This window comes from Ricinus communis, chromosome 5, assembly GCF_019578655.1.
Source record: "Ricinus communis isolate WT05 ecotype wild-type chromosome 5, ASM1957865v1, whole genome shotgun sequence".
In the NCBI taxonomy this organism is placed as follows: domain Eukaryota; kingdom Viridiplantae; phylum Streptophyta; class Magnoliopsida; order Malpighiales; family Euphorbiaceae; genus Ricinus; species Ricinus communis.
This window is the reverse complement of record NC_063260.1, coordinates 29887185-29897153: the sequence shown is the minus strand read 5'-3', so window position 1 is coordinate 29897153 and position 9969 is coordinate 29887185. Positions and strand designations below refer to the sequence as shown.

The window sequence follows — 9969 nt, the reverse complement described above, 5'->3', positions numbered from 1 at the left end:
CTAGCTTTCTCTAACTTAATTAGTATCATTTATATGATCATGGCATCTAAACCTTTTGCCATATTTTCAGTCACTCTCATTCTCCTCATTTCTCTTTTATCTAGTGCAGCTTTAGCACACTCACACTCAAAAACTGAGAAATCATCAGCGTTTGATTTCCTTAAACATCTTCAAGGATGTCACAAGGGTGACAACTTAAAAGGCATCCATGACCTCAAAAAATACCTTGAGAATTTTGGCTACTTGAGCTACAAAAATCAATCCCATTCCAATGACGATGATTTTGACGATCTTTTAGAGTATGCCCTCAAAACATACCAATTCAATTACCACTTAAATGTCACCGGATTCTTAGATTCTGAAACGGTAACAAAGATGATGATGCCTAGATGTGGGGTGGCAGACATCATCAATGGCACAACTCGAATGCAATCCAGCAACAAAAACCCTCACCACCACAGCTCGACCTCTTTCCATACGGTCTCTCACTATGAATTCTTTCCAGGAAATCCCAGATGGCCGGCTTCTAAGTACCATCTCACTTACGGATTTCTTCCTGGAACCCCAAACCAAGCTATGGAACCGGTTGCAAAGGCTTTTCAAACATGGGCCGCTAATACACATTTCAGGTTTACTAGGGTTCAAGATTATAGAGCTGCGGATATTACAATAGGGTTTCACAGAGGAGACCACGGCGATGGAAGTCCTTTTGATGGCCGCGGCGGAACTCTGGCTCATGCTTTTGCACCACAGGATGGAAGGTTCCATTATGATGGTGATGAGCATTGGGCAGTTGGTGCAACTCAAGGAGCATTTGACGTAGAGACCGTTGCTTTGCATGAAATAGGGCATCTCCTTGGGCTTGGACATAGCTCAGTTGAGGGTGCAATTATGCATCCATCGATTCAGCCCGGAGCCACCAAGGGTTTACATAGCGATGACATTCAAGGCATTCGTGCTCTGTATAATGTTTGACAGGTTTTAATTCCTTATGTTCTGCGTATGATTGTCTTTTCTTGCAGGGTTTCACAATTTTATATAAGCCATATAGGATATAACGATAATTTAAGCTATAAAATATATATGTAGCTTGTTCTTTTTATAAGAAATAAAATATAGAGCTCATCAGAACTCTCCTTTTTTCTTATATATATAAAAAGGGATCTAATTCTAGCATGGTAACAAATTTTGAGCTATAATTATTATTTATGAGACAAATTTTCTTATTTTTTTTCTATTTCATCTATAAATATTTTGTGATATTGCAAAGTCTTGTTTCATGATTTTGATTTTCTTTTTTTCCCTTTTGAGAGGTCGTAACGTTCAGATTTATCCCTGGAGTTGAATATATTAATGCAATTTCAGTGATTGATTTAAAATTGAGCTCTAATTAGCAATAAAAAGAATCAAAATTAGAGAATGAATTAGATTTTTCGAACCAATGAAATAAAATAAAATAAAAATGCCAAAACTGTTAATTAACAAAAAAAAATTACGCTTTTATTTTTAGTCGAGTGCTACCTAATTTCTTTTACAGGATTATCACTTTATTTCTGAAGCTATATAGAAAACTTGATTTATCATACAATTTTCTTAGATAATACAAGAATCACACTTCGACACAAAAAGGTCATTCACTCCTGACTTTTTTATTTTTTATTTGTTATTTTTTGAGAGTTGACACTTAGACTTGCAAATATGATAACTTTTAAGCATTTTAATTTTGAATTCTTAACCATGTAGTTATATAGTTGAGGTTAGCTTTAGAACTAAAGGTTATGAAAAATCTGAAACTTATAAAATTAGAAGTTCGTGATGCTAAATTTTTAAAAGAAATTTAATATGAACATAGTCTATGACAAAATTAATTATATAGTAATATATAATATTATCTATTAGTTATTATATTTATATTAATTAATTTTAATAATCAGTGGTTAATAATAATTAATAAAATAAACCATGTGAGTACAACACTTAGTAAACGATAATGACAACTTTCAATTTAATATTTAAAATTCTTCATATAATTCAACTCATAATTAGGGAGTCAATAGACTTTTTGTAGAGCGTGTCAATGGATACCGTGCACGATCGATGCTCAGTCTTCTCCTCAATGGAACTTTATTTTGTTTACTTTATTTCAACAACTCTTATTAAAAATTCACGACCAACATTCAGTCTTCCATGATTAACCTAAAATGAAAAAAATTAAATTCTTAACATTGTTTTCGATATTGCTTTCTTTTCTTTTATTATTAAAAGAAAACAATAGTCATTTTTACAATCAAATCGTAATAATAAGCTCATAGACCATATTTTTGTTTTGAAATGGCTTTTTTAAATGCAAGTTGTGTATAAATAGAGAAATAAGTTACAATCTAATTGAAAGTAGACATTTATTGTACTTTTTGAGACTTTATATGAAGCAAAATAAAAGAGTTTTAAAATCTTTATAGAAGTCACAAGTCAATTTTATGAAATATCAATAATAAAATTGATACATATGCATTTAAAAATAAGTACTCATATTAAAAAAAATTATATATATTAAACAAAATTCGATTTAAAATGTGAATTAGCAGCTTATGTATTCTTATAATAAAGTAAATTAAACTACCTAGCTAAAAAAAACTAAATAGAACAATCATAATTTGGTCTAATTTGTTTAAACAATATATATTAGAATAATATGGATATATTAATTAGAAAAAGAAAATAAAATCATCCATATAATTTTAAATAGAATTTTGAAAGGAGGTTTTCTAATATTTAGAAAAAAAAATGCAATTTTGGTTTATTAACCTGTTTTTTCTTTTTAAAGAAACAAAGTTCAATTGGACCCATTCTTTTTAAAGAGTTAAATCAAATCATACTGTCTAATTTATTTTTTTGTTTAATTACCCGTGATATTCGGGTCAACTTCTAAATCTAATGTTGCAAGTAAGCAACAACAACACTTAATATACAAAAATCAAACCTTACACTGTTCATCATCATCACCATGTTTTAATTTCTAATGATTTTTCATTCTTCCAGTTGCAATTCTGATATTGTTTTTTAATGGAAGACCAGTTCTTTTCTCATATTCCTATTTAAATTGACATCCAAAAGGCCGACAAAAGTAGCTTGATTAATTTTTCCTGAGAAACATTAATTTGGTCATGGCTTCCAAACCTTTTCTTCCCATCTTGTTGTCTACTCTTATTGCCTTTACGTCTCTTGTTTCTCATGCTGCTGCTGTAGCTGATACAAAATCTTTACCTTTTGAGTTCCTTAAACATCTTCAAGGATGCCATAAAGGTGACAAGCTCAAAGGCGTCGGTGAGCTCAAAAAGTATCTTAAACATTTTGGTTACTTGAGCTATAATAAGAATCAATCTCATGCCAATGAGGATGATGATGACGATTTTGATGATCCTTTAGAGTCTGCTATCAGAACATATCAACTCAATTACCATTTGAATGTCTCCGGACTCTTGGATTCCGAAACGGCATCCAAGATGATGATGCCTAGATGTGGGGTGGCAGACATCATTAACGGCACTACTTGGATGGAGTCCGGCAGGAAACACCATCGTCATCCCCATCGCCATCATCATCGACGACACGGTCCCAAATCTTTACATAAGGTTTCTCACTATTCTTTCTTTTCAGGAAATCCCAAATGGCCTCCTTCTAAGTACCATTTGACCTACTCATTTCTTCCAGGATTTCCAACCGCAGCTGTGAACCCAGTTGCCAATGCTTTCGAAACATGGGCTGCTAATACTCACTTCAGTTTTTCTTGGACGCGAGATTACATAAACTCTGATATTTTAATAAGCTTTCACAGAGGGGACCACGGAGATGGTCATCCTTTTGATGGTCCAGGAGGGACTCTCGCCCATGCTTTTGCACCACAAAATGGGCTATTCCATTACGATGCAGATGAGAGATGGTCTATAGGTGCAGTACTAGGTGCTTATGACTTGGAGACGACAGCTTTACATGAAATAGGTCACCTTCTCGGACTAGGTCATAGCTCAGTAGAGGGTGCTATCATGTATCCCCAAATCTTCGCCGGCGAGACCAGGGGTTTGCATAGTGATGATCTTGAAGGTATTCGGACTCTGTATAATATTGTTTGACAGGATTTTCATGCCACTTGTCAGTAGGACTCGTATCGTGTTATATATAACGGATGTTTTATCAGTAAGCTAAATTCGTGTCTTACAATTGTATCTTTGTAATCGTACCAGGAATATAATAAAAACCTTGATGTTATCAAAATAATATAGAAGCAAATTGAAAGGATGAACATTAAACAGTTTGCTATGATTTTTTCAGCTGAGACTCTTTCTCCCAACTTTTAATAATACGCAAACAATATAGAAATTATTATATGAAATTATCTACTATATCATTAAAAGACTTATAATTTCATTTTTTTTACACATTCTTCTTATCTTTAAAAAGTAATTTTTTTATTTTAATTAATTTTTTTTAAAAAAAACTGACATGAAAAATAATTAGTTGAATTTTTTGACAACCCAATAAATTAGGATTATGTAATAATTTCTTTATAATTTATCATATCACTTCAACCGTGAAGGTGATTTTTTGCTGCTTGGATTAGATATAATTGTAAAAATATTTATGGGCCTAAGAATTAGAAATGAAAAGAGTGTGAATTAGTCATTAATAATCAATTTTAGTTTAAGCCTAACAATTAGTATGATTTAAGGTGATTTCATATTCTTTTTTTTTAGCTGATGTGGAATAATTCTCTCATCCTTCAATAGAAATATCAATTAATAAAACGTATAAAAAGTTATATTGTACTTTTAAGATCAAACTAGATAATATAAATTAATAATAACAACAATAAGAATAACTATTTGATCCATTATAAAGTGAAAGATGATTGTCTTGTTTATAACGGATGTATATAAAGAGCAAAAAGTTCATTGAAAATCATGTTTATGAGATGATTTTTAATATAATGAATTTGATTTATATAGCGTATTGGAAATTTTAATTTACCATATCAAATGTAAATAAAATCAAATATATATTAATATATAACATTATTTATTAGATAATATTAATATTGATTAAATTATTTATTATTGATGGAATTAATAATAAATAATGTTATATTTTATAATAAAAATAATTTTTCTCTAAAGAATTGATGAGTGCTTGCAAAGGGATAGGATATGTCAAAATTTGGTAGTGCTATTTGATTGAGCATGGCCAATTCCTTATTTTGGCTAAGTGAGATACAAAAAGGCTGAAAAGGAACATTTTGTGAACCTGTTTCTGCTATGCATTCTCGCTTCTAGACATCTCCATATTTGTCAGGTCAATCTAAATTATATTTGATTTTAACACAATAAATTTCTCAAATCAAAGGCTGAAATGTTATTGAGGGCGCAGGAGAATGAATTGGCTTAAGAGTTGTGATCGCTTAATTGGCATTTCATAGCCCATTTGGTCCTTGTAAGAGGAAGGGAAAAGAAATCTTATACACTTTGCGAGCTCTACCTTTGATGAAGGTAGATATTATTAATGTGAAAACAATGTACAATCCTCTTAAAGTTGGAAGATGTTTCCCAATTCAGGTTTCAGGAAGTAGGTGCAGGATCACCATCAGACATTGTTACTGGGTTTTACAGAGGTTTTCAGGGATTATGACGGGCCTGGAATGATACTGTCTCATTCTTATGACGAGAATCGGAGTACTAATAATTAATCCTAACAGGAACCAAATTGATTTGCAATTACACAGACTCTATATCTATATTAGTCAGACAACTTTGAAATGTAAATCTTTCATGGTTGATTCCTTTTGCTACGATTAGTTAATGCGACGAATGGTTAGCAGAATGAAAGAATTGAATCTAGCTAGAACAGTTTCATCAGACTCTCCAGCTAACAGAGTTGTACTTCTTTCTTTTCAATTTCTTGTTCAAAAAGATTTGAGTTCGAGCTCCAACTATGGAAGTCTTTTCCATTATATCGTCCAAAACCGATTATTTTACTCGAAAAATCAAGACTCATTCCAGGGACAATCAATTCCTGGTTACAAACTCGAAAGGCCAAACGGATTCTCCATTTATTCACAGAATTTTCAGTTTTGGATAATGTTCACAGTTTATTTGGCCCTTTTCATCAAAACGAATTAAATCACACTTTATTTTTGAGAATGAAAATTTATACTGGTTAGAGCAATTATTTACTCAGAGCAGTACAATACCAAAATGATCATTTACTATTCTGATTATCTACACCACTGCTGCTACTGTAAAACTTGCACAAGATGACATAAAACAGCATACTCAAGGCGCTTAAAAAGGCTAGAAGCCAGTAATAATTGTCAAGGCGAGCTTCTCTCATGTCATCGGTGAACCAGCTCTTCGTCCCTCTTGAACTGGTGAAAGCTTCTATCACGGAGATCAAAAAGGCACTCAAGAAACTTCCCACCCCGAACACGCTTGTATAAAGGGCAATGCCCATAGTCTTCATCCTTACAGGAACTTCATTATAGAAGAACTCTTGCATACCAACAACGGTGAAGATGTCTGAAATGCCTAGCAGAATATACTGAGGTAGCAACCAAAATATGCTTAATGGAACTGTTTCTGAATGTGGCATTTCTCGGCTAATCATAATTCTTTTTCTTTCAACCACTGCTGCAATGATCATTGCTATTATAGACAGAACCATTCCAATCCCCATTCTTTGCATTACATTGATACCCTTCTTGTCGCGAGTAATCAGCCTTGTGATTGGTATGAAGATTGTATCATATAATGGCATCAAGAGGATTATAGACACTGTAATAGAACTCTGTAGCGTAGCTGGTGGGATTTTCAATTTGCTGCCAATACTTCTCTCCATTGTCACGCCTTGTTTAGTAAAGAATGTGGCGGGTTGTTGAAAAATGACGGCAAACATTAGGAGCATTGTCCATATAGGGACAAGCCTTAGTACTACTTTTGCATTTTCAAGAAGGTAAGTGCCACTTCTGGGATTGCTATTCAAGCTCTTGATGCTGCCTGAATTGTCAGGACAAAGAGGTCTCTCCTGAAGCCTATAAACAAGTAAAACATTTTCATCAGAACTCATGCACATCTTGAAAACGAAACTTCCTCAAGTTCCTACTTCGAAAAACTTACTCTAGTTCAAGAACTTCTGAGTTTCCGCTTGGTAATATGATTTTGCAGTTGCCTAATTTTGATGCAAGTTCCTTAATGGCTTGAACCATATCGCGGAAGTGCCTTTTGTCATCACCTAGATCCTGTTTATATGCGTAAACTCTGCTTCCACAACAGAATATTACAATTGAAGAAATCATTGCAATTGTTGGAATAGCAAATCCAAGTACCCAGCCAAAAGTGTCCTGGATATAGGACATGACCGTGACACCTAAAAGGCTACCACCACAAACACCAAAGTACCACCATTGAAAGAATAAACTCTTTTTATTCGACTTCCGGTCATCTTTTGTGCTGGGTAATTCATCATCACTTTCAAGTTGATCTGCTCCAAAGGCTTGTAGAGATGGGTTATATCCACCTTGACCTACTGAAATTAGACCGAGAGACCAGTACAAGAATGTAGAGCTTCGCTTGTTGGGGGGATACCAGGCCCAAGTTAATGCTGTTGATGTCAATGCCATAAGTCCCTGAAGAAGGAAAAGAATGTACAAAATATTACAGAACTATAATATTGAAAAGACTTTGACTAGTGTGGAGCGACTAGTTAAATCTAGAAATCATTATATATCAGATAGCATCTTACTGCAGTGATGGTTTTTGTTATGGACCGCATAGTCATTATTGCCCATATATATATATATATATATATATCATGAATGTATACATGCTTGTTTCAAATAATTTCTGTGTTTCCATATTGGAGAATTGAAGGGTTAAACTCTTCAAATTATGTTAGAAAAGAAATGAAAAACTTCAACTAAGGAAAATTCTTTCTCATTCAAGAAAAAGGAAAGTAGAAAAAGACAGGAGAATTCATTGCTTATTAATCACTTGAAAGGCCATTTAGTGGTGGCTGTGAGTTTTTTAAAGCAGAATAGCATGCTAAATGACAATATGCACATGACAGCATTGTTATTAAAAAAGTAAAAAATCCACCTCTGTCTTTATCAAGATTCATATCCCAGTTCACTAAATTAAGATAACCAGGTGATATACTGCTATTAAGCTTATTGATTTCAAGTTCAACAGAAATATAGCTACAAGAAGTCAGGTCCCAGAAAAAGCAATGGAAGAAATCCCCACATAGAGGCATGTAAGAATTGTATGCAGTTCGGAAGAGCTAACAAAAAGAGACAGAAAATGGAGAGGTAAAGGGAGTAACTCACCACAACATAAAGGTAAGAAGAAGCCAGAATTGTGGGATGCTTATCCCAGCAAGAATCAGCAAGAGATGCAACTAAAAGAGGCAACATAGATGTGAACCCACACCAGTTATTAACAGTCTTTGCTGCAGCTGAATTGCTCAACTTCACAACATCTGTTAAATATGTCACCAAATTCGATGCCACCCCTTTGAATGCAAACCTCTCTATTCCAGCAATCACTATTCACAAATAAAATAAAAATAAATGGAACTCCATCAGATTCATACAGCAAAAAGAAAAGAAAAGAAAAGAAAAATAAATTCAAATTAAAGAAAGCAAAGATTCCTCTAATTTTGTCTCTTTCTTTATGGGACAGAAGAAAAATATAAAAAAAATTCAAGAAATGGAAGTGTATAAATCAATGATCATTACCTATGAGGAGAAAACATGACTTGTTGAGTCCTTTTGTTCTCTGCATTCCAGCCATGGGAAAGATAAGCAGATCACACTTGAAAAGAAACCAACTGCTGTTTAACAATGTAGAGCTGCTTTAAAGAGAAACACCAAAAAGAAATAAATGCCTCAAAGAAATGACAAAGGAACCAATAACTTATCACATTTTCTTTCTGTTGCTTTCAGCTCAAAATTTCATGCACTTCGCCAGCAACAGTGCTGCAACTTTCCTTTTTAACATACGTGGAGTTTTTTTCTTTTTTTTTTTTTTTTGGCAATGATGATACACAGTCGGCAATCACTAAGGCCCTCCCAGAACACCTGCTTCCTTACAAATATATTTATTTTTGCCATAAAGAAAAAAGAAAAAAAATAGAATAAAAAAAAGCTATATCCACTTCCTGATTTGCTTTGGTGAAGCCATTCAAGGAATTAAAAATAATGTCGACATGCACCCAGTTCCGTGTAAGCCAGTTTGATTGAGAAATGCATTTTATTTGTGCCACGGACGATACAGGTGGCATTTCCTTGCGTTGGCCACATCATAATAGCCCCCCCCCCTTTAAAACAAAATTGACATTGTTTACTGAGCCAATAATGCAGATGCATCCATGTCTAAACCATATAATTTAATATCATTACATCAACTCATGTTCTTATTGCATATGATTCTGCGCTAATGATAGTCATTATCCACCAAATGTTTAAGGGAGATTTAACTTCGTGAGCTCCTAATGATGCTCGTATTAAAGGTAGAGATTATTATTATCTTTTCAATCTTTAATTGATGTAGATGTATTTTAGATAGGTCTACTTAAAATAAAGCTAACCCAAGTATATAATTGCATTTTTCTTGAGATTCTACCACATTACACAAAAATTAACACTTCTCATTTGCCAATTTATCTTATAAATACTCATCTTAATCTCAAGAACAGTTGATTAATTTATGAATTCAGACTTCATTATTCTTTCAAATTATCTCAAGTTTATTTAGCTGTCATAGCTCAAGTTATTCTTTCAAGGGTTGTTGTTTGTGTATTATTTACTTTCTTCTCTTTTTCAATTCATTGTTTGTATATTACTTAACTCTTCTTTCACATATTAACTTTTAAACAGTATAATCCAATAATTCGCATTATATTCTATATTCGAAGAAAAATTCA

The 9969-nt window shown here is 33.0% G+C and overlaps 3 protein-coding genes across 3 annotated transcripts; 2 read left to right on the top strand and 1 right to left on the bottom strand.

Moving 5' to 3' along the window:
- On the top strand, positions 1–1125 carry LOC8280593 (metalloendoproteinase 3-MMP). Its single transcript, XM_002517365.3, has one exon. It carries the CDS (start codon positions 34–36, stop codon positions 973–975), a length of 942 nt encoding a protein of 313 aa, XP_002517411.3. The 5' UTR covers positions 1–33; the 3' UTR covers positions 976–1125.
- A 1896-nt stretch (positions 1126–3021) lies between these two features.
- On the top strand, positions 3022–4328 carry LOC8280594 (metalloendoproteinase 3-MMP). Its single transcript, XM_002517366.3, has one exon. The coding sequence runs from the start codon at positions 3165–3167 to the stop codon at positions 4128–4130; it is 966 nt and encodes a 321-aa protein (XP_002517412.2). The 5' UTR covers positions 3022–3164; the 3' UTR covers positions 4131–4328.
- A 1828-nt stretch (positions 4329–6156) lies between these two features.
- On the bottom strand, positions 6157–9293 carry LOC8280595 (protein NRT1/ PTR FAMILY 5.8). The gene is made up of 4 exons (XM_002517367.4): positions 8783–9293; positions 8372–8589; positions 7164–7672; positions 6157–7078 (listed from the first exon to the last, which is right to left on the bottom strand). Exons 1-4 carry the CDS (start codon positions 8835–8837, stop codon positions 6250–6252), a joined length of 1611 nt encoding a protein of 536 aa, XP_002517413.2. The 5' UTR covers positions 8838–9293; the 3' UTR covers positions 6157–6249.
- Between the last annotated feature and the right edge of the window lie 676 nt (positions 9294–9969).